The 23,946-nt window shown below is 51.2% G+C and overlaps 2 protein-coding genes and 1 long non-coding RNA gene across 3 annotated transcripts; 2 read left to right on the top strand and 1 right to left on the bottom strand.

Moving 5' to 3' along the window:
* Positions 1 to 4,400: 4,400 nt before the first annotated feature.
* Positions 4,401 to 10,454, top strand: ANKRD53 (ankyrin repeat domain 53). The gene is given in 7 exon segments (XM_058428673.1): positions 4,401 to 4,624; positions 4,627 to 4,678; positions 4,981 to 5,125; positions 5,443 to 5,642; positions 7,045 to 7,209; positions 7,686 to 7,806; positions 9,724 to 10,454. Coding segments are annotated over 7 exon segments (1,488 nt in total). The 5' UTR covers positions 4,401 to 4,509; the 3' UTR covers positions 10,414 to 10,454.
* Positions 10,455 to 11,060: 606 nt separating this feature from the next.
* Positions 11,061 to 19,965, bottom strand: TEX261 (testis expressed 261). The gene is made up of 6 exons (XM_032176846.2): positions 19,783 to 19,965; positions 18,792 to 18,871; positions 16,927 to 17,080; positions 14,870 to 14,937; positions 14,028 to 14,130; positions 11,061 to 13,830 (listed from the first exon to the last, which is right to left on the bottom strand). Exons 1-6 carry the CDS (start codon positions 19,850 to 19,852, stop codon positions 13,715 to 13,717), a joined length of 591 nt encoding a protein of 196 aa, XP_032032737.1. The 5' UTR covers positions 19,853 to 19,965; the 3' UTR covers positions 11,061 to 13,714.
* Positions 19,696 to 20,753, top strand: LOC131381351 (uncharacterized). Its single transcript, XR_009210033.1, has 2 exons — positions 19,696 to 19,837; positions 20,433 to 20,753. It is a non-coding gene; the product is annotated as an uncharacterized LOC131381351 (long non-coding RNA).
* Positions 20,754 to 23,946: the final 3,193 nt, after the last annotated feature.

Raw genomic sequence — 23,946 nt, 5'->3', positions numbered from 1 at the left:
TGGATTATTTTTTAATGGTTTATCTTATCGATAGTCTCTATTTGTTGAGAAATTGTCACCATACCTTCTTCTACTTTTTTAAATCATAGTTTCCTTTAGTTCTTTAAACATAGTTATAATGGCTGCTTTGAAGTCTTGGTCTGTTAAAGCTGATATCTGGCCTCTTTCATAGGCAGTTTCTGTTGTCTGCTTTTTTCCCCTATGTATGGGTCATACTTTCCTGTTTATTTGTATATCTCATGGTTTTTTGTTGAAAATTAAACTTTTTAGGAAATATATTGCCGTAACTCTGAATTCTGATTTCCCTTCCCCACTCTCGGGCTTGTTTTTTTGTTTATTTGCTTGTTTGTTTAGGGACTTGGATAGGCTGTCACAGTGAAGTCCTGTTTTCCTTCAATGTAAATCTGATTTAAGGGGTATGGCTTGTTCTTTAGGGTTCCTGTCCTGAGCAGACCTCCCCACCCCTACAATATAGTGGGCACCCAGATACCTGCCTTCCTCCAGATCTGGTCCCAAGAGGCAGACATTCCCTCTCCCACCCGTTAGAACCTGTCTTTCAAATTTTTCTTTCTCCCCCAAAAGCATGATCCACTTCCTTCCAAATGGATACTCCAGGGTGCTGTTCTGAAAGTCCTGTTTCTTACCCCATTACCACTACGGCCAGAACCCAGACTCACCACTGGAGGACTCCCAGTTCTCACAGCCAAGTTCCCCCACCTTGCTGCCATCCATGGGCGAGCACGCTGCCTGGCCACAGTGAAAGTGTCAGCTTCCACAGCCTAGGCCCATCTTAGGGTGTGTCCCTTCTCAAACAAATGGATCTCAGCACTCCAAGCATAATTCTTTAGTTTCACGTACCTGGCCATTTCTCTGGGGTGTACCACTCCTCCTCCTGGAAGACAGCACAGGGCCAGGTTCCAATGTCCCCTGGGTCTTCACAGTGCCCCTAGCCCACACAGCTCTTTTCTAGGACTATCCCACTGGTCCTAATTCTTTTACCCAATAGAGGCTTTAACCTCAGGAATTTTTACTAGTCAGGCTTCAGTTGAAAGTGACAGAAGCTCAATCTAAACTAGCTTAAGCTTCAAGAGGATCCTGGGGTGGTTTAGAGAACAGATGAGGAGCATCTGGCCTTGGGCACTGGCCCTGGAGTGTGCAGACAGCGCCTCTCTAGGTTCTCCCCCAACTTCTCCCTGGTGGGCCTGCTCCCCTCAGCCTTCCATCTCCCTTGCCTAGAGCTGTAGAACCAGTTAAACTGGAGCCACACCCTTACCATCACCTTCCAAAGAAGAAATCGAACCTTTCTCTGGGCATTTTCTGCTGTCTGCCCTTCTCATGGTCCAGCTTCTGTTGTTCCACCAGCCGTTATGTTTGTCCAGTTGCGTGGCTGTGGCCAAGGTGTCTTTAGGATAACACATTCTCTCCTCCTGGGGACTCTGCTAGTTTCCTGTTTCTTCTTCCCTTACTCTATTGACCCCTCTCCCTCAAAATCACCTGCAGCCTCTTGCCTCCCTGACTGAGGCAGAAAGGCCTTAAAGTGGTTCTCAACCTTGGCTACACACAAGAATCACCTGGAGAACTTTACAAATACCAGTGCCCAGGCCCCAAACCAGATGAATTAATCAGAATCTGTAGGGGTAAGTCCCCTGCATTGGTGTTTGTACAGCCAGGGTTGCAAAACACTCGTATAGAGATGTAAGATATCCCAGGTCAAGATAGTGAGGATGTACTTGGAGAGGTACTGAGATGCTCTCTTCAACCCCACCACATACACAGGGTCCTGTTGTCATTATTAGAATCCTAACACCCCAGAAGCAACAATAGCCCAGGAAATCCTCAAACTTTATCCCTGAAAAGCACTGTCACTTTATCTCAACTTGAAGCCAGTTGCTAAGGCCCTACCTGGGGCAGATAGCCAGCATGATTTGCTAGTTTTGAAGGTGTTTGCCAGGTATGCTGAGTCCTGGCTACTGGGGTTGGGGGACAAGTGCCTTCTCAGAAGACAGTATCCTGGAAAGGGAGAAAGGTGATTCTGGGTGGATAATCTGTATTCTTGTCCCTCTCTGCAGGTCACTGTGGTCTTAGGGGACCTTCTGTCCTTTTCTTAGGGGAAATACCTGGAATGCTGGGGTACAGAGGAGAGACCGTGGTAGGGGTGGAGTGATGTGATCAGATATGCCCAGAGTTGACCCTGCAGCCACAGGAGGCTTCTTATAAACTTGGGGTCATTCCTGTTGAGAAGGGATGAGAATGTGGATGGCTCAGTAAGACAACACTGATTCAAGCAACAGTTATTGCTTAGCTACTATATATTCTAAAAAGTCAAAAGGCAAACTAAGGAAAATATTGACAACAAATATAACATACATAAAGGGTCACTATGCTAATAAGTTTTACAGATCAGTAAGAAACACATTAAGGCCCTCAAAGAACCACGTGAGTAAAAGAATTCCTAGAAGACAAAACCACTGATAATTAAATGTTTAACCCTTGTTGGTAATCAAAGAGCCACACTAGAACATCATTTCCACTACCAAATTAGTGAACATTTACTTAAAATCCTAATATCTGATGCTAGCAATGGTTTGAATAGTTCTTCTTTGAGTAATAGCAGATTCACAGGTAGTGCTTCTCTGCTAGCACCGTTCTCATTGTTTGCATTCCTTCATTCCTTATAAAGTAGGTGCTATTATCCCCATTTTGCTGCTGTAGAAACTTGTAGGGACCAGCCCCACAGGGTGGGTGGGTTTTCCTCCCCATGTGCGGAGATGAGAGATTGTAGAAATAAAGACACAAGACAAAGAGATAAAAGAAAAGACAGCTGGGCCCCGGGAACCACTACCACCAAGAGGACAGAGATCAGTAGTGGCCCCGAATGCCTGGCTGTGCTGTTATTTATTGGATACAAGGCAAAAGGGGCAGGGTAAGGAGTGTGAGTCATCTGCAATGATTGATAAGGTCACGTGAGTCACGTGTCCACCGGACAGGAGGCCCTTCACTGTTTGGCAGCCGAGGCAGGGGTAGAGAGAGAGAGAGAGAGAAAGGACAGCTTACGCCATTATTTCTGCATATCAGAGACTTTTAGTACTTTCACTAATTTTGCTACTGCTATCCAGAAGGCAGAGCCAGGTGTACAGGATGGAACATGAAAGTGAAACAGGAGTGTGACCCCTGAAGCACAGCATCACAGGGAGACGTTTAGGCCTCTGGATAACTGTGGGCGGGCCTGACTGATGTCAGACCCTCCACAAAAGGTGGTGGAGTAGAGTCTTCTCTAAACTCCTCCAGGAAAGGGAGACTCCCTCTCCCGGTTTGCTAAGTAGCAGGTGCTTTTTCTTTGCACTGATGCTACCGCTAGACCACGGTCCACTTGGTAACCGGCATCTTCCCAGACGCTGGCATTACTGCTAGACCAAGGAGCCCTCTGGTGGCCCTGTCCGGACATAACAGAAGGCTCGCACTCTTGTCTTCTGGTCACTTCTCCCTATGTCCCCTCAGCTCCTATCTCTGTATGGCCTGGTTTTTCCTAGGTTATGATTATAGAGCGAGGATTATTATAATATTGAAATAAAGAGTAATTGCTACAAACTGATGATTAACGATATTCATATATAATCATGTTTATGATCTAGATCTAGTATAACTCTTGTTGTTTTATATATTTTATTATACTGGAACAGCTTGTGCCCTCAGTCTCTTGCCTCGGCACCCGGGTGGCTTGCCGCCCACAGAAACTAAGTCAGGTAACTTGCCCAAAGCCACACTGCTGATGTGCAGCGCACCCGCTTCACTGCAGGTGGAAGTGGAAGTGAATAATAACCTTCCTGGAAGGCAGTCTGCAATCCCATATTGACAGCTGAAAAATATTCATTCCCTTTCACCTAGTGATTCGACCCCCAGGAATCCATTCTAAGAAAACAACCAGAGTTGAGCCATTTCGTTCTCGGCAGCACATGTGAAACAATGGCACATCCATTATGACGCTGGGCTCTGGTTGCGTCATAATGTACGTTTAGTATGTGGAGTGACAATGCACGCTAGCTCATAATATAATATTATTAATAAACGAAAAGAGATACAAAAAATAGTCATGATACGCATATATACTGCAATAAACCATGATTTCTGTGGGTGGTGGGATGGTAATTTTTAATTTCCACACTGAGTATTTCTGTTTTCTACTTGTCGGTTTGATAATCGGAAACAAAAGCTAAGTGTCTTTGTTGTTTGTGTGTTTGATGCTGAGTTTCCCGGGCAGCAGGACTGGGAGGTTGAGTGGGGGGGTCTTGGCTCAGGCTGGGAGCAGAGCGGCGGGTGGGGAGCGGCAGGCGGGCAGGGTCCCCAGAGGCGCCCGGGCTCTGCCCCTCCAGCTAGAGAGGCAGCCGAACCTTAGCGGCCTGGAAGGGGCCGGGAAACCGCGGCAAGCGGGCAAGGAGCGGCCCCCGGGGGCGGGGCGCCGGCGGGTGGGTGAGCAGCCCGCCCGGCCCGGGTCCGAGTTCCAGCCCCGCGATGGCCTCCGCGGGCAGCATCGCTCGGCGGGCGGGCTCGGGAAGCTGGCACTCAGAAAGGGGAGAAGGGAGAGGTGCTCGGCCGCAGCCAACTCCACGTGGCTCCATGCAGCGCGCGACAAAGTCTCCTTGAAGGCCACCTGGACTGACGCGGAGTCCAAGCAGCCCAGGTGGGTAGCGGGAGAAGGTGTCCCGGCTGCGGGGAACGAGAACCCGGCCCAGCGCCTCCCTGATGGGCAGAGCATGGAGCGGGCGGGCGCGGAGGCTGCGGCCCAATAAGCCCGGAGAGCCAGGCGGGGGCCAGGGATCGCCTCCCGAGAGGTCCCTAGGCGGTGGCCCAGAGTCGCTTCCCCACTGCCCCGCCCACCAGCCAGCCCCTGCCCGACCTCGCAGACCACCTCCGTGCGCAGGCTACTGCCCTCGCCACGCCGCGCCGCCCTGCCTCGCTAACCCCGCCCCGCGCTGACCCCAGCCCCAGGGGGGAGTCCGACCAGACGGCGATCGACCAGACGGTGATCTGGAGCTACTACCAGCTGTTCGCGGCGGCTGTGGGCAACGTGGAATGGCTGCGATTCTGTCTGAACCAGAGCCTCAGGGAAATCCCCACCGACTACAAGGTAAGTTCTTGAGTGTGGGGGCAAAGACCGAGGTCCCTCTCCCGCTACGCTGCTCGGAGTGGTCACCTGGAGAAGAGATGTCGTTTTCTGGGTAGATCTTCCTAATTTAACTCATCTTCTGGCTGTGGAAGGACCATTTTGGGGGCAGGGAGGTTGGGTGGGCTGATGAACACACACTGGTTAACTAGCAAAAGGGTGTGAGCATTCCTGGGGACACAGGGAAGAGAGTGAAGGTAACCCCAATAAATTTATATAAATTGTGGACCCTGGGACCTCAGTCCCACTCAGCCTCCTCCTGCCTGCTCTGGACCTCACAGGGCTTCACTGCCATCCACTTCGCCGCCCAACGGGGCAAGCTTGCATGCCTGCAGGTCCTGGTAGAGGAGTACAAGTTTCCCGTGGACCTGCTGACCAACAATAGCCAGACACCCCTGCACCTCGTCATCCACAGGGACAACACCACCGTGGCCCTCCCCTGCATCTACTACCTGCTGGAGAAAGGTGCAGCCCTCAATGCGTGAGTCCAGCCTGCTTCAGGAGGGAGGCTTCAGGCACGGGCACAGCCCCACTTCCAGGCAGGCAAATCCATGCAGGACAAGCAGAGGGGCTGCTGGAGGTGACAAGGATTGGGTCCCACATAAAGCAGTCAGGAATCCACATGGTGTAGTAAAGAGACTGGGCTTTAGCCGGGCGTGGTGGCTCATGCCTGTAATCCCAACACTTTGGAAGGCCGAGGCAGGCAGATCACCTGAGGTCAGGAGTTTGACACCAGCATGACCAACATGGAGAAACCCCGTCTCTGCTAAAAATACAAAATTAGCAGGGCGTGGTGGTGCATGCCTGTAATCCCAGCTATTTGGGAGGCTGAGGCAGGAGAATGGCGTGAACCTGGGAGGCAGAGCTCGCAGTGAGCCGAGATTGCACCACGGCACTCCAGCCTGGGTGACAGAGTGAGACTCCGTCTAAAAAAAAAAAATTAAAAAATACAAACACCTGTGTTCCAATCCAAAGGCTGTGATTTCATGGGTCTGTGGTGTGACCTGGGCTTTGGAAGTCAGAAAAGATCCCCAGGTGCTTCTAGCTTGCAGCTAAGTTTGGGAACCTCTGTCTCAGTGTCTTCAACTGAAACTTGGGAGAATAGCAGTACCTATCACACGGGACTACTGTGATCACTGAAAAGTGCATGGCATATAGGAGACTGCATTCATTCAAAGTATCAAGTATGCACTACGTGCTAAGCACTATGCTGGAGTCCTCATGAAGCTGACATTCTAGTGCAGGAGCAGACAGTAAATTAGCAAACAAACAAACGAACAAAATCCTGACAGAGCACGGGAAGTGGTTACGAAAAAAATAAACAGGGTGATGATGTAGGGGGTAAAGCAGGTAGGGGGAGGATCTATTTTGGATGAAGCAATCACCTCTAAGGAGGTGACATTTAAATTGGAACCTGAAGACAGAGTGAGCCAGCCATGCAAAGAGCCAGGGAAAAGTGTTCCAGGTAGAGGTAACATCATATGCAAAGACCATGGGCTGGGAAAGAGTGGGCAAGGTCAAAGGATAAGATCGAGGAGGTTAGGCCCGGGTCATGCAGATCTTGTGGGCATAGGGAAAGGGCAGGGGGCTGGTTGGTTTAAGAGTGGATGAGGTTAGTGGTCTCTGAACGAAGCCAGCTCTCCTTCCAGCAGTTCTTAACTGTCACATACCTTCTAAAGTCAGATTTTTACTGTTCACTTAGTCCAATTCCTCCCTCTACAGTAAAGGAAATTGAGGTGCCGAAAGGGAGAGACATAGCTAGGATCACCCAGTGGACTAATGGTAGAGCAGGGCTCGGAAACTGGTGTGTCCATCTATCTGATGGGCAGATGCTCTTTGTCTTTCCTTTCTGCCCTCATCCCCACTGGCGGGGCCTTCCACAGTCAGACATGCAACGGCTCCACGCCCCTGCACCTGGCAGCCCGTGACGGCCTGCTGGACTGTGTGAAGGTCCTGGTGCAGAGTGGCGCCAATGTCCATGCCCAAGATGCCATGGGCTACAAACCCATTGACTTCTGCAAAATATGGAACCACCGTGCCTGTGCCCGGTGAGAGTGTGAGAACCACCTAGAGCCTGCCCACCCCCTTCCCCTCCCCCAGCCTTTTCCCTGGGGCCCTCACCACAGCTGAGCCTTTAAGGGGAGGGTTGGGAAGCCAGACAGCTGGAGGATGAGTCTACTGCCCAGGATATTTTGGATGAGGCGATCACCTCATCACCTGGGCTGGGGGGTAAGTATGCCCAGGTCCCCTGCTCTCTGGGTTGATCACTGCCCTCCTTTCCTGCCCTGGGGCCCCTGGCTCCTCAGCAGGAGGGTGGTGACCAGGTCATCAAGGACTTTCCTCTTTCACCTAAAGGAATTAGGGAGCCAGAGGGCCCTGGGCAATGGGGGTGGCTCGTCTTGCTCATCTCCCTCTGGCCACTCCCCTCATCCCCATCCAAGCTCTCAGCAGCAGCCAGTCTTCCCAGCCCAGGTGGAAGCTCTGTCACTGTGGGATGACACCCCTGCCCCGACCTTGGCACCAGGTTCTTGAAGGATGCCATGTGGAAAAAGGACAAGAAGGACTTTGCCCGTGAGATGAGGAAAATGAAGACGTTCATGAGCCAGCTGGCCCTCATGGAGCACAACTACCTGACTGAGTATCAAGTAAGGGGGACAGCAGGGGGGCCAGGGGACAGCTGCTACCCAGGCATGTGAGCAGAGGGGGCAGTGACAGACATATTGTGGAGGAGTGGCTAGAAGCACTCCCACCCTGAAAGAGCCACCCTTTCGCCTGTACTCCCACCGTGTACTCTGACTGGAATACCACTCTTTTAAATAAGCCAGTGTTTTGGTCAAAAGACTTATCCTGTGTTAGAAAGCCAATTTAAGCAAGCTTAAATTCGCAAGTATTTCTGGGCCCCTCCTAGTGTACTGCCTCTTTCAGGATGAGAACCTTCAATGAGACCATGGCCCTGCCTGTAACTGGGGCTCACACTCTGGTTAAAAAGATCCACCCTTCCTTCCAGCAGGCACTGGGCATTCACTCTGTGCTAGGAACCTGCTAGACCCTGAGGTCTAAAGATGAACAATATGTGGTCCCCACGCTCAAGGAGTTTAGAGTCTAGCAGAGGAGGCAGGTTACAGGCCCATCAAGGAGGAGAGGGTCCAGGAGGGTGTCAGGAGGCATGATGCTTAAGAGGAGTCTTGAAAGATGCGCAGCACTTGGCTATATGAAGGAGGGAAGGGCTAACCAGGCATAAAGAGCAGCCGCATGGAAAGGCATAGAGGCACCTGGGAACATGATGTATGCAGAGAATGAAAACTCAGAGCAGCTGGGGATCAGATGTAAGTTGGAGGCTGACAAGATTTGGCAGGGGCTTACATCAGTGAAGGACCTTGGCTGGGGAGGAAAGGGGATTTTAAGCAGGCGTAATTACATAGGGTGCAAAACCCAAAAAACTCAGAAGATACTGGGAATCTTAAGTGAATCCTGAAGTGGGGAGGGCTTTGGGGCTGCTGACTGCAGCACACCAGATCTGTTTCAGCTCCATTTCTCTCCAGTTCTCAGCCCTATCCTCCTCTGATGTCAGGGTCACCAGTCCTCAGAGTCACACACTGTCCAGAGGAGGCAAGGCCCATCTGTTTCCTGTAGCTCTAACCTTTTCCAGAAGCTCCTTGCATCTCCCCGCATCTCTTATGGCCTCAATTCGATCAAGTGTCCATTCTCGTTCCTTTAGCTAGAACTAAAGGAAAGCCATATGCTGACTGACTTAGGTCTGGGGCAAGGTCTGATGGAATTATTATGATTGGCTTAGCCCAATCAGAGCCTGCGCCTGGAGCTGGGTCAATCTCCAAAGCCTCTGATTGCTTAGCAACAGTCTGGGAGTGAGATAGTGAGAAAATGGTGGTGGGGGAGGTTCTATGACAACATATGGAAGGCTCCGTGGAGGCAAGGACAGAGCTAGATTGAGTTGCTGCCACTGGGCCTGGAGAGCCAGCCAACTGTATCCTCCCTACATGACTTCTCAAGGCCCACCACTTCCAAGAAGTGTGTCCACATCAGGCCATCCGGTCCTTTCTGCTTTCTCTTTCCAGGATCAAGGATACAGTGTGCACTTCCCATTTGCCTTTTCCCCCATCACACCAGAGACTCTCTTATGGCAGGACATGTCTCTACTATCAGACTGTGGATTCCTTTGGAGAAGAAGGGAATTGTCTTTCTGTAAGGCTTGAGGTTTTCCCTAGGGCAGGGACTGTGTCTCCCATGTCAAGTTGGAGTCTCACCTAGGGCAGAGGCTATATCTCTCCCATCAGATTGGAGATCTCCCCTTTGGGAGAGGTGCTTTGTCTCCCCACTCAGCCCAGGGGCTCCCTTATGGAAAAAGTTGTCTCCCCCATCGGAACACCAGCTCCCATAAGGTAGGTGTTGCTCCCATCAGACTCAGAGTTTCCCTCCCATCAGACTCAGTTTCCCTCATCCTTCAGACCGTGGTTTCCGAAAGCTACAGCCACAGGACCTCCTTGCACAGAAGTAGAGGGCAGCAGGCCTCCATGACTCTCTTGTGCCCTCTGTTGTTGCAGAAAGAGCACAAAATTCTCAGCGAAGCTGCTATCAGAAAGTGGCTCCACGGCAAGCTGCACCCAGGCCACTCTCTGGTCTCTAATACCAAGCAAGCCCAGGCCACCGCCCTCTCCAAGACCCCAGAGCAACGGGGATCGCAGCGTTCCAGGAGCTTCCACCCCTCTGTGGAGGCGCGCCTGCAATGCATTCCACAGCCCACAGAGATGCCCAAGCCCATCTACAGGAAGCCCACGGTCAAGCGGCCCACGATGTGGAATGTTAGCAACAACCCCGCCAGAACCCCCACCACCCAGATCAGCCACTCGCAGGGCATCCGCCTGGGCGTGCATCCAGACCCCATTCCGGAGCACGACTTCAGCAGCTTCCTGGAGGTGAGGCCTGATGGGCACGGCGGTGCGCGGCTGCACACAGTGGACGGCCACTGGGTGGCGCCCGTGCCGCGGCTGCCTTTTGAGGTGCTGCTCCGCATGCTGTACCCACGTGTATGGCCGTACAGAATGAAGGTGCCCCAGGGCTTTTACCCCATCAGCATGAGGGAAGTGCCCAGGAAGCGGCACCTGGGTGACAACACCTTCTGGACTGACACTCTGGCCATGAACCTGCGTGACACATTTGATGAAGCCTTCCTGGCAGCTGTGCGATCTCATCAAGGACTCCCCGCCCTGCCCTCCCCACAAACCAACCCATAAAGTTATTATGGCTACCTCTCCCCCTGAGGCAGCCCAGTGAAGGCTGAAGTGTGGCAATTTGCGTTGTGGGTGGCGAGAAAAGGGGGAGGGGTGCCCATGGGCTTCCCACTCCCAAGTTCGAGAATAGGAGTCCCCCTTCCCAATCAAAAGCGCAGACCCCAGGCCTCCTTTCTCTCTGCAAATAAATGTCTTGGCACCACTGCCCCCCCGCCAGGAAATCCAAGTTAGGTTCAGAGTGGGGGGGTCAGGCGCTATCCTTCACCTTGGCATTGTAAAAGTTGTCACATTTTGGCACCGCCACTGCCCTCCCAGCCCTAAGAGCCCAGGCTTCCAGGATGGAAAGACCCACTGGGAAATTCTGTTTCTTTTTCAGATTAAGCCCTTCCTGCTGCAGGCTCTAAGCTGAGACCCAGAATGGGGTGGAGGGCAGCTAATATGTCCCCCTGGCATGGGCTTCCCTGCTACTCTGGGCTGCCATCCTTATTCCCAGCAGCCACTGAGGTTTCTGCAGTTCAGGGAGGCATGGGCAGTACATCAAGGGAGGGGAGGGATGTGTGGTTTCCATCCGAGTCTATGAAAGCACTTGTACTTCCTCCAGGAAGTTAACTGGCTTCCCTGTATCCCTTTGTACACATCACTACAATTCATTCATTAAACAAACATTTATTGAGTGCTTTCTAGGTGCCAGGCACCAAGCCAGGCACTGTTAATACAAAAATTCCAACACAATCCTTGCCCTCAAGGAGCTTACAGTCTACTGGGGAGATGACCATTAGGCAGGCAAGTGAGCCCAGAGTGATCTGTGTAGTATGCCAGGGTGGGGGTCAGGAGGAGAGGGTATAGCCAAAGCTCCTTGGAGGAAGTCAAGTCTAAGTTGAGATTTGACAGAGAAAGTACCCTTTCTCTGTGACCAAAAGAAAGGAGGAATCAGAGTGGCAATGGAGAGCCACTGCATCTCTGGATACAGGAGGCTGGGCCCCAGAATGCAAGAAGGCAAGTGATGAGACCAGAGAGGTGAGCAGGGACCAGGACACCATGAGTCTCACAAGCCATGCTGAGGGGTCCGGACTTTATCCTGAGGGCAGCAGGGAGCCATGGAAGGTTTTAGGCCAGAGAGTGACTTGATCAACTAGGCAATGCATTTTAGGAAGATAGCTCTGGCCACGGGATAGAGAAGCAGTAGGAGGCTGTCACGATAACCCAGGTGAAAGCTGATGACAGTGGGAGTGGCTCAAATCAAGAGATGTTAAGGTAGACCTGACCGTTTTGAGAGATTGGATGTGGTGGGCAGAAAGAGAAAACAGGAATACAAGAAGTTTCCTGTCTGGCTCCTGAGTGATCTCGGGGTCAAGGGAAGTACCCAGAAGGGACAGGTTCGCAGAAGACAGCAAGTACCATCTGGGCCGTGGACCTGAATTGTCTGTGCACCTAGAAGGCAGCAAAACTGTGGTTCAGGTGATCAGGAAGGATGTTGGAGCTGGAGGTCAACTCTAAATTCCTCACCTTCCTTGAAACTATCCAGATGGATGGGCTTCCCTAGGGAGCCCACAGCAGAACCCTGAAAGACCCTACTGTGCATGGGCAAGTGGAGAAGCCTGCACAGAAGCCTGAAAGGAACAGCCAGGGAGGTAGGACAACTAGCCACAGAGGTGCCAAGGAAGTGCCATCCAAGAAGCAAGGGGTGATCAGCCATGTCAAATGCCGCCCAGATCTAGTAAGACAGGAAAGGGGTCTGCTGGATTTAGCAACCCCTGGGAGAACACTGGCAGTAGAGTGGAGAGGGCGAAGCCACATCATCAAGGTGAGGAACCAAGCAGCAGAGGGAGGAGAGTAGGGCCAGCTGTCAGCCCAATGGGAGGATGATGCAGGCTGCCAGTATCCCCTGCCTTGTCTATCCTGGTGTGCATAGGAGAAAAGGGCCTGGTAATCTCGTTCACACTAAGAGAAGACCAACATGTGCTCTTCCTCTCAGGGAAAGGGGAAAGCTGGTATTCTTAAGAGAAGGTAAATGCTAAAGCCAAGGAAATGAAGGGCTATGATGGAACTCCAGGCATGATATAGAGGAAATATTTTCAAGCACAGGGGTTTTTCCAGTGGCTTAAAGGTATCACATGTGTACAGTTCATCTCTGTACCTGCCAGCCTCACTTTGAGGTATAGAACATGGCCAGAAATGGCTCTCATGGGGACTTCATTCCAATATGTACTGTTGAGCACTTGCAAGGCACTATAGTCGGAGTGCAAGGTCAACAAATGCAGGTCTGTGCTCAAGACCTGGCCTGCCTTCTTAGAAGGCAGATATATCTCCCCAGGAGCCAAGAGTGCACAGAAGAGGGCCAGGCCTTGGATGCTCTTAGAGTGACAAACAGCTTCTCCCATTAGTCCCATTTCTTTAAAAACAGGCTGCCTGGAAGCTAATTTTTATTTTGTTTCTCCTTGAGCCCAAGATAGTATTCAGCCAGAAACCACTCCTTTTCCCAGAGGAAGATTTATAAATAGGATATTGTAGATGTTCTTCTGAAAATCTAGCCCAGTCCTAAATTGTCCCCTCTCCTACTCCCAGTTTGACAGTCACGGAGCCTTGGGGAAAGAGATGGAAGAGAGTGCATCAGAGAGGCTGCCTATAGCCCCAATTCCCACTCCTTGAGCGGGCTCAGCTCCTCACCCCTGCACCCTTCCCATTAAGGGCCACAAGAACAGTCCCTTGGGAAGGGCAAGACCCAAACCCAGAAAAGGAGTCCCTGGAGCAGAAAAGTGAGTCCAGTCCAGAGCAGAAGGTTAGCAGGAAGAAAGGAAGGTAAACTGTCAGGACATTAAGGCAAACAGTGCCACCTAGAAGCTTTATTCAAACGGAAATCCGCACTTGGATAGAAATCACCGTTCAACAGCAAAAACTATTTCTGTTGGGCATGCCAAGCCATGGCCCCTCCCCATGGCCACCTGCCCAGAGAACTTGTCACCATCTGCTCTTAAGCTTCACAGACCCTGCCCTGCCTGCCCCAGCTGGGCCAGAACCTCCTGACCCACCTTGGAAGGGACAGGGGAGGACTGAGGGACCTCGGCCTCCTGGCTAAGCAGGCTCTGCCACCCTCTTTGGTGCCCTTTGAGGTTACAGCCTCTTGCAGCATCAGATCTGAGCCAAGCTGAGCCCCCCAAGGAGGGTGGGGATGGGGCTTCAGAGTTGAGGGGAGGAAAGCCAGGGCAGGTGGTAGGTGCCGTCCCGACTTCCGGTCCCCACCTGGCATAGAGGCCCAGGAGCCTGACTCTCCTGATCTTGCCCCCACATCCTGCCCGCATGGGGGTCAGTATATCTTCTGACGACTGGGTAGAATGGCCTCTTTGATGAAGGAGAAGACAACCAGGATCCCTAAGCGTTTGCCCCGCTTGCCTTTGGTGAAATAATTGGAGACGACATCATCTGTGGAGACACAGGCAAGAGTATCAGAGAGAGAGAGAGAGTGTGTGTGCGTGCGTGTGTGTGTGAACATGGCCCTCCCAACCCCGAGTCCAGGTGTCTCCAACACAGGGCTAGACTCCGGTTCCCTCAGTGGATCCCTGCCAACCCAGGTCTTGCTGGCTTGCCCCCACCTCGGCCCCTTACAAATCCCTTCTCACCTCCTGGCTGCATGGTAGAGGGCAGGACGTTCTCCCCAGCCGAAAGTGACACAAAAAACGCAAAAGGAATTATCCACAGGCAGAAAGTGAAATAGGCCAGGACCTGGCAACAAGAGAGACTGAGAAGAGGGTGCCCCGGAGGTGCCAAGAGTGGGCTGGGTGTGGTCACTGTGTGTTGGTCAAGAGTGCACAGGGGACCACACCTGATCTCCGAAGGGGGCCCAGGCCTGGGAAGCGGGGAACGCCACCCTCAGACATGGAAATCCTTCTGTGGGGAAAGGTGGAGGCTGAAAATGACTGAATGTGGCCACAAACCCTACATCTTGGTCACTAGGACAAGCAACTCCCCTGGACTGAAGGAGGCAGACAAAGTGTTAAGCCATGACTGACTGACCCACACTCCCCAAAGAAGTGACCTTGCTCTTCCCAGCAGAGGTTCAAACTAGAGCAGCAGGGTGTGGAGAAATCGTGGGAGAAGAAAACCTTGGCAGCCACCGGGAAAAGCTGGGGCTCAGGGGTGCAGTCCATCCCTGCCCTGTGAGGACTGTGTCAGAGAAGGTCACCCTAGAACCCCTTCCCTTCCTGACCTCAGGATGACCCCTCCAGGGGGACCCAAAGGACTCACTGAGGAAGAGCAGTGTCCTCCCCACCTCAGCCAAAGGAGCTCATTCTGTCCCCATCCACACTGCTTTCTCAAACCATCTATGTTTTGTTTTTTTCAAACATGTAATCCTTGAACAGATTCAGTTTCAAATCATAGCTAAGTTCACAAAGTAAACCATGCAAGTTCCCTTTTACTACCCTGTCCCTGTCAACAGCTGAATGTGCTGGACACTTCTTACCTCTGAGAAGGGATAATATTCTTCTGCAAAAAACTGAAATGCTAGGTAATGATTCACCACCACTAGTCCTGTTGAGGGAATGAAGAGTCAGTCAGTTTAAGGGGAATAACAGAAAGCTGTACTTTTAACTTCAAAAGGCCCTCAGAAGTTGGGAGCCTCCATGGAGTCTTAGGCCTGACTTTACACTCAACTCAGAGTAGACTACTGCCTAGAACTGTTTCCCATCTGCTAAAATGGGAGAATGAGCCTCAACCTGCCCACTGCACAGGGCATTCCGAGTAAAATTAGAAGAAGGCTCTTTGCATGTTATAAAAATGAGACTTCTATGTTACATAATCCAAAGCATCATGATAATGAACCTCGTTTTTAGTGGATGTGAGTGCTAAAGAAAGCTCTCCCACAGTGACAGGTGGGGAGAAATCGTGGGTGTGCAGATTAGATGCCCCTAAGACGCTCTACTCCAAACTGGGCAGCAGGGAGAAGTCTTGCTCAAATAAAAAGGCTCTCACTCCTCAGGAATAAAAGGGCAAGACTCGCTAGATGCTTTGAGGTGCAGTCTTCAGGTTCCTCAACATTCTGGGGGAAGGGGTCCCTCCCCATCCTGCCCCCAGGTAAGGCATACCGGTGTGAACTGATACGTTCTGGACACACACACACAGCCACCCCTCCTTGGTGTGTAACTGAGATTATAAAAGAGGGCACGTGTGCATATCCTGGACACAGGCTGCTCAAGAGACAGTCATCCCTGCTGGTTCCCATGGTGAGGTGAAGGGCAGGCACCAGAAAGAACATGTGCCCTGAAACTGACTGTCCCCTCACACACACCTCACAGCAATTCCCATGTCTCCTTTCTTCTCTCCTGCCTCTCCCATTCTAAGGCAAACACTACAGTTCTGCTATGCCTAGCCACACTCTAGGGCTAAGAGATAATGGGAGGTAGGATAGTGCCTGGTGCCCACAAGATCTTTTGGAAAAACTCATTTAGGCATCAAAGGGCAGATCAAGGGAGTGAAATCGGGGAGCCTGCTGCTGAGGGGCTGGGGGCAGGACTTCTTCCATGGGACAGAGGGGCCTGGTCTCCATGGAAGGGCTCCCTAAACAAACCTCTGCTGAACAAATTCTTTGGTGAAATCACACCAACACCCAAGGAAGAAACCAGTTTTGGCTTTAACAATATGCCCTTTGTGTGGATAATATTCACTCTCCAGGCTCTCTCATAGAAACAGAAAAGTCACTCTAAAAAACCCCTAACTCCATCTGATACCCTGACTGAAAGCTAGGGTAGCCAGCAATGATGAACAGGAGCAATGGCAATCTTGGCAACCAAAATACTTTCCGAAGCCTTTTCCAGGAATATCTGTAAATACCTATGTGCACCTACTATATGCCCACTGAGTCTCCCAATAGTTCTTTCAGAAACATCCTCTCTGAATAGATGGAGAAGCTAAGGCCCAGAGAGGGACAATGATTCCCCAGGGTCAGAAAGTGGTGGCAGGGCAACACCAAGAAGACTGGGTCCTCCACATCCAGGCTCAAGCCCGAGGCAGCAGCAGCCAGTGAGAATGAGATGAGAAGCTGCAGCCCCCCAGGAGGCATTCACACCAGGCCAGAGTCTGCAAGGTGCTCACAGCCCCATGAGGCTCCAGTCCTAACCATGACTTTGGGTCAGAGGACTGGACGGACAGCTGCCTGCCTGCCTGCCTACCGGAAGGGCTTTGGGCTTTTTCTGGCCAAGTGGTTTTTTTGAGGCTGGAACTGCTCAGTTGGGGGCCCTGCCTCAGCCAATCCACAATCTCTTCTTTCCCAAACTCTCCTTCAAACTTACCTCTCTGGGAAAGCCCGCCCTGTCTGAGCCCTCAGCCCCAACAAATTCTATTCACTAGAGCCAAGGTGGGCTCTAGAGTCCTCAGCAGTAAGAACCGCATCTTCCCAGCTAGCCTGGCTTCCTGGAGGACTTCAACAGCTGGCTTCCTTTTTCTGTATCCCCTTTAGTGCCCAGGATGGAGATGGGCACACCCAACCACATCAGCTGCCTCCCCAACTCTGTCCCCTCTCACCACACGACAGGATGAAGTTAGGCGAGGTCAGCATGATGAAGGGGAAGGTCTGGAGGAGGCCAAAGTAGACGAGGTTGGTGAATAGGCCCACTCCAATCATGCTGGTGGGGAAGCGCTCAAAGACGTAGAGGCCGATCAGTACAGCGGTGGAGAACTGAAACAACCAGAGGCAGACAGTGCAGGGCGCTTCTTCCAGGCAACCTTCCTGGACTCACCAACCCCCAGCCCGCTCTAGGCAGCACTAGGTTCATGCTTCAATCTCCTCATTTCACAGGTCTGGCCTCCCCAACTAGGTTCTCTGCTCCCAAAAGGCAACACTTTTTTTTTTTTTTTTTTTTTGAGATGGAGTCTCACTCTGTCATCCAGGCTGGAGTGCAGTGGCACGATCTCCTGGATTCAAGCAATTCTCCTGCCTCAGCCTCCTGAGTAATTGGGACTACAGGCACGCACGACCACGCCCAGCTAATTTTTGTGTCTTTAGTAGAGACAGGGTTTCGCCATGTTGGCCAAGGCTGGTCTCGAACTTCTGACGGCCTCCCAAAGTGCTGGGATTATAGGTGTGAGCCACCGCGCTCAGCCCATTTCTCAAACTTTTTGACAGCAACCCACAGTAAGAAAAACATCTGCCAGGCATGGTGGCTCACGCCTGTAATCCCAGCACTTTGGGAGGCCAAGGCAGGCAGATCACCTGAGGCTGGGAGTTTGAGACCAGCCTGACCAATATGGAGAAACCCCATCTCTACTAAAAATACAAAATTAGCCTATAATCCCAGTTACTGGGGAGGCTGAGGCAGAAGAATCACTTGAACCCAGGAGGCGGAGGTTGTGGTGAGCTGAGATTGTGCCACTGCACTCCAGCCTGGGTAGTAAGAGCGAAACTCCACCTCAAAAAAAAAAAAAAAAAAAGAAGGAAAAACATTTTACACTGTGACCCCAACACATATATACATATACACGATTCAAAGCTCAAATTTCAATTCTATTTATGTTCCTTTTTTAAAAAAATGCTGATTGTGACCTACTGAATTAACTACACAGCCAAATAATGAATCATGCCTACAGTTTGAAAAACATTACTGATAATGACCTACAGTTGTCAGTGCTTAGCAAATGACAGTTGGCTGAATGAGGGGCTGATTACTGTGCCAAAACCTACAAGCTGGGCCTCTGGACCAGAGCTGAGGGCTATAGTCTTGCCTCCACTGTGAACCCCCAACCTCAGCCATGCCCAGAGTGCAAGTGGCTGCTGACACCAGGTGACCTGAGGGGCTATGGGTGCTTTCTCTCCAATGGCACCCCTACCCCCAGCCTTTCCTGCAGCTGAAGGAAGTCTGTCCACCAGCAGTCACCCCTATGGCTTTGACATCAGTGGCAAGGACTGTGTCTTCAGTAACAGAAGCCTCCCATGAGACCAGGAAAGGGTGAGGACAGCGAAGCTGTGCCAATCTCAGGACAAATCACTTGATCCGATTAGAAAGATGGCAATGAACATATACACAAAACTGTCTTATGGCTCCTCTAAGTTTTAAATGCTGTGAGCAGAGCAAAGGGCTAAAGACAGCGGGAGACAGCTAAGCAAAGTCAAATCTACGGTCTTGTCAACAGACAAGTACACTTGGCTGTCACCTTAAAGACTAGAGGACAAGGCCTGCAGTGAAACAATGCCACTTGGGGAAGGCGGCCAGGAAGATCTGGGCCCAGGAGTGCAGACCCAAAAGACAGCGTTCAGGGCAAGGAGGTAAGAGTGTATGCTCAGGAAACAGCAGAGACACAGGCCTCATCATCCATGCCAAACTCTCCCCACTTCTTGCTTTTGAGGCAGGGCAAAAGAGTGAGGAGGACTCCTGGAGAAAGATGCCACTTACCCAGATCATGTATTTTATGATCCTGCTGGTGGCCACTGTGTATTCTTCTATCAGTTCTGCCAGGTAATAGAGTCCAGCTGCTGCAGGGTGGGAGGCAGGGAGACTATCAGCCAGGGTCACTCCCACCATCCTGGTCACCCCTCTCTCTGCAGCCCAGTCCCCATCCACCCTTCATGGACCCCAGAAGGTCAAGAACAAACCAAACATCCCATGTGTTGCCCTTCCAAGTCTGGAAAAGTAAAACTTTCTTAGGGCAACTAAGGACAAATCTCATAAAAATCAGTGAAAGTCTGCATTTGATGCACAGTACAATGATAACCTCTGGCTCAGAAAATGGAATTTCACGTATTCAATAAACAACTGCTGGGCACTTGGCATGAGCCAGGTCCTTGGGCTGACGATACAGCTGAACAAGACAGACAAGGGTCCTTCCCTGACCCAGCCTGGGAAAGGGAAGGGGAACAGTAGGGAGAGACAGACGAGTTCAGTGTGAGAAGTGCTACTTTAGGGAAAGGACAGGGCACTGCTGGACAATCAACCCCTGTGGACTTCCCGGAAAAGATGACATCTCAACTGAGGCCGAATGGGAACTAGCCAGAGGAGAAGTGTCAAAGATGGAGAGAGCAGGAAGTATGAAGGGCCAGAGGAGCAAAGGCGGCGGTAGGCGTTGGGGAAAATTTCCGCGCGGCAGGCCCGCGAAGAGTGGGAGCCGCAGCGGTTAGCGGTCCGCAGGCGCGAGCGCGGCACTCGAGTCACCCTTTCCCGGGCACTGCCGGAGCGGACTTTGTGACACCTGGAAGGAGCCGCGGTCAGGCCGGGCTGCCAGGCTCGACAGGAGGGGCAGGATCAGGCGGGATGGGATTGGGGCGGGGAAGGCCGGGAGCGCCGGGCAGTGGCCCCCCGAGTGGCTCCGAAACCCCCGCGATGCGACCCCCAACGAGCACCGATGCCGGGGTGGGAGCCCGCGCGGGCCGGGGTCGTGCAGTCTCACCGACGGCCAGCGTGATGAAGGCCACCTGGATGAAGAGCGACAGCCAGCTCAACAGGTACATGAACCACATGGCGCCCCCACCCGCCCGCTCCCCGGCCACCGGGACGGGCCTGCGCGCTTCGGCTCCGGCGACACACAGCCGCCACCGCCGTTGCCGCCGCGTCCCCGCCCGGCGGACGGCAGGGCGACGGTGCGCCGCAGTCGAGAGGAGCCCGGCCCGAGTGTTGCCCGGGGCCAGGCTCGCGCTAGCGCCGCCCGCCGGAGAGGAGGGCCAACCGCCGCTGCCCCGCCAGGATCCCCCGCTCCACTGAGGGGAACGAATGCAGACGGCGAGCCAGGGGGAGGCGGGAAGGTCCCCAGGGGCGGAGACGACCAGGCGCCCATACGGGGCTCGGAGTGCAGCCTCCAGCCCCTCCCTGTGCACTCCCGCACCAGCCTGGAGGTGGTCCAGGGCCGGACAGGGCGGCCCTACCGCGCCCCAGCAACCTCCCCAGAACCTGCCTCCCGGCAGGTTACGGACAAATCTGTCTCTTGCGATCGCAGGTGACAGGGACAAAATTATTGAATTCCTAATATGTGCCACGCTCTGTGATAAAGGCGAGGTGTGTTCTTGTCGGAAATTTGAGCAGATGATGTAAATTATTTTATAGATGGGGAAGCTGGAGCCAAAGGAAGTTGCCCTGGGTCATGCACCTAGGAAGCTGCACAATCAGGAGTTGGAGTGATTTTTAATCGGTCATCCTCCGGCCTAATTCCCCTCTAGGCTGTTCTTTTGGGGTACGTTCTGCACCTTTGTATCGCCTGCACCTCACCCCCTGCCGGGCACGCAGGGCGTCCGCTAGGCGCTGGGTGCATTTACTACACCTCTGGGAGGGTTCCCTGAGGGGCACCTGGAACCGGTTAGTCCTTGTCAACAAGTCTCCCATCTAGTGGCCGAGACAGGCATGCAAAATAAAGTATGTAGAACAAGAGTCTAGTAGGCTTATTTCAGAATCATACTTTTCCTACCTAAAAATACATATTCCTAAAAAAACAATTACCGTACGAATTAGCGATTCTACTTCTAGGTATATACCCAAAAGAACTGAGAAAGCAGAGACATTTGTATACCAATATTCATAGCATTATTCACAATCGTCAGAAGAAGGAAGCAACCCAAATGTCCATCGGTTGACGAAAAGATAGACGCAAAGTGCTATAAACATACAATGGAGTATTATCTAGCCTTAAAATGAAGTGAAATTCTGACACATGCTACAACATTAATGAACCTCGAAGGCATGATGCTAAGTGAACTAAGCCAAATAGGGAAGGACACACATTGTATGATTCCACTCATACGAGGTACCCAGAGTGGTCAAAATCATGGGCAGAAAGTTAAATAGTGCTTGCCAGGGTCTGGGGGACAAACAATGGGGAGTTACTTTTTAATGGATACAGGGTTTCAGTTTGGGAAGATGGATGGTGCTGATGGCATCACAACAGTGTGAATGTGCTTAATGTCACTGAATTGTATACAGTGTTACAGAATTGTAAAATGGTTAAAACGGTAAATTTTATGTTATGCATAGCTCCCCCCTCCCCCCAACAAAATACATAAGATTACAAAGCCCATCCTGGCTAACACGGTGAAACCCAGTCTCTACTAAAAATACAAAAAAATTAGCCGGGCCTGGTGGCGGGCGCCTGTAGTCCCAGCTACTCAAGAAGCTGAGACAGGAGAAGAGCGTGAACCCGGGAGGCGGAAGTTGTAGTGAGCCGAGATTGCGCCACTGCACTCCAGCCTGGGCGACAGAGCGAGGCTCCGTCTCAAGAAAAAAAAAAAAAAAGATTTCAAAGCAGGCTGGGCACAGTGGTTCATGCCTGTAATCCCAGCACTTTGGGAGGCTGAAGTAGGAGGATCACTTGAGGCCAGGAGTTCAAGACCAGCCTGGGCAACGAAAAATTTTTAAATGGCCAGGCATGGTGGTGCGTACCTGTAGTCGCAGTTACTCTGGGCTGAGGCAGGAGGATTACTTGAGTCCAGGAGATGGCGGCTGCAGTAAGCTATGATTGGGCCACTGCATTCCAGCTAGGATGACAGAATGAAAACCTGTCTCAGAAAAAAAAAAAAAAAATGCGGTTGCCGGGCGCGGTGGCTCGCGCCTGTAATCCCAGCACTTTGGGAGGCCGAGGCGGGAGGATCACAAGGTCAGGAGATCGAGACCATCCTGGCTAACACGGTGAAACTCCGTCTCCACTAAAAAATACAAAAAAAAAAAAAAATTAGCCGGGCATGGTGGCGGGCACCTGTAGTCTCAGCTACTCGGGAGGCTGAGGCAGGAGAATGGCATGACCTTGGAAGGTGGAGCTTGCAGTGAGCCAAGATCGTGCCACTGCACTCCCGCCTGGGGAACAGAGCGAGACTCTGTCTCAAAACAAAAACAAAAACAAAACAAAAATAAAACAAAAAAGATTACAAAGCAAACCAATTATATTGAAATGCAAGTATTAAACTATTTTTAGAAAACCAAATGTATTCTGTAATTTATGTGTTTCTCTATTAATATATGACATAAGCAGACCTATTGCAAAATCTAATAACTACCTACCACAATGACAAAGTAGGAGTGAGTGTAAATGATATTTCAAGATATCATTAATCATATGAGAGAGTTATAGATAAAAATAGAAACTTTTCTCATTCCAAGTTTCCAGGTGTCTTGAAATTGTCTCCCTAAATTCTATACCTGCTGACTTCTAAGGGGTCCCTGGACCCCCAGTTAAGAATACCTGAGAGACATGTATATGGGGTGTGGTGGGGTGGCTCACACCTATAATCCTAGCACTTTGGGAGGCCTAGGCAGTAGGATTACTTGAGCCTAGGAGTTCAAGATTGACCTAGACAACAAAGTGAGACCCCATCTCTACAAAAAATTTAGAAATTATCCAGGTGCAATGGTGCCTGTAGTCCTGGCTACTCGGGAGTCTGAAGTGGGAGATTGCTTGAGCCTGGGAGTTCAAGGTTGCAGTGAGCCAGGATCACACCACTGCACTCCAGCCTGGGTGACATAGTGAGACCTTAAAGGGCTGTATGCTTTTTTTTTCTTTTTCGAGATGGAGTCTTGTTCTGTTGCCCAGGCTGGAGTGCAGTGGCACGATTTCAGCTCACTGCAACCTCTGCCTCCTGGGTTCAATCGATTCTCCTGCCCCAGCCTCCTGAGCAGTTGGGATTACAGGTGCCCACCACCACACCCAGCTAATTTTTGTATTTTTGTAGAGATGGGATTTCACCATGTTGGCCAGGCTGGTCTCAAACTCCTGACCTCAAGTAATCCACACACCTTGGCCTCCCAAAGTACTGGGATTACAGGTATGAGCTACTGCACCCAGCCTCACCATATGCTTATTTACAAGGCTTTTCATTGCAGCACTGTAAGAGACTGAAAACAACCTAAGTGTTCATTGATAGGAAACTGGTTAAGTATATCTGGCCCTAAAAGCCAATGAGGGTGTTTATGTACCTATATAGGACTATTTTTGAAAAAAAGCAAAAGAATGGGGAAAAGAATCTATATATACATTTTTTGCAGGGAGGGACAGGGTCTCACTCTGTCACCCAGGCTGGAGCACAGTGACAAGATCATGGCTCACTGCACCCTTGACCCACAGGTCTCAAGAGATCCTCCCACCTCAGCATCTCAAGTAGCTGGGACTACAAGTGCATGCCATAACACCTGGCTGATTTTTTTATTTTTATTTTTTGTACAGATGAGGTCTCATTATGCTGTCCAGGCTGGTCTTGAACTCCTGGGCTCAAGCAATCCTCCTGCCACAGCAGGTAATACTTTGGGAATACAGGCATGAGCCACGTCACCCAGGCTACACATTTCTTTCTATAAAATATCTCCGGAAGAATGCATTAGAAAATGGTAATATTGCTTGCTTCCTAGGAAGAGAAAGGGTGGGGTTTGAGAGTAGGAAAGAGCATTCCCACTGTATGTCTTTTTATATCCTTAAAACATTGAACTATGTAAAGTTATGGAAAGGTGTTACCTATTCATAAATGAAGTTTACAATTAAAATGTTCATAATATGATGGGCCTGCTAGGATGTCTCCAATTTCCTGTTGTTACCCAGTCCCTATGTGAGGAAAAAGCATTGAGTGGTGCCTTACTGGTAAGT

This window comes from Hylobates moloch, unplaced genomic scaffold (genome assembly GCF_009828535.3).
Source record: "Hylobates moloch isolate HMO894 unplaced genomic scaffold, HMol_V3 SCAFFOLD_15, whole genome shotgun sequence".
In the NCBI taxonomy this organism is placed as follows: Eukaryota; Metazoa; Chordata; class Mammalia; order Primates; family Hylobatidae; genus Hylobates; species Hylobates moloch.
The sequence above is the reverse complement of the archived record's forward strand: the minus strand, read 5'-3'. Positions and strand labels throughout refer to the sequence as shown.

Coding starts and splice junctions, on each gene's coding strand:
- TEX261 (XM_032176846.2), bottom strand. CDS start 19,852: ATGTGGTTCATGTACCTGTTGAGCTGGCTGTCGCTCTTCATCCAGGTG. Junction 17,081..18,791: donor TCATAAAATACATGATCTGG/GTAAGTGGCATC, acceptor TGGTTGTTTCAG/TTCTCCACCGCTGTACTGAT. Junction 14,131..14,869: donor AATATTATCCCTTCTCAGAG/GTAAGAAGTGTC, acceptor TCTTGTTGCCAG/GTCCTGGCCTATTTCACTTT.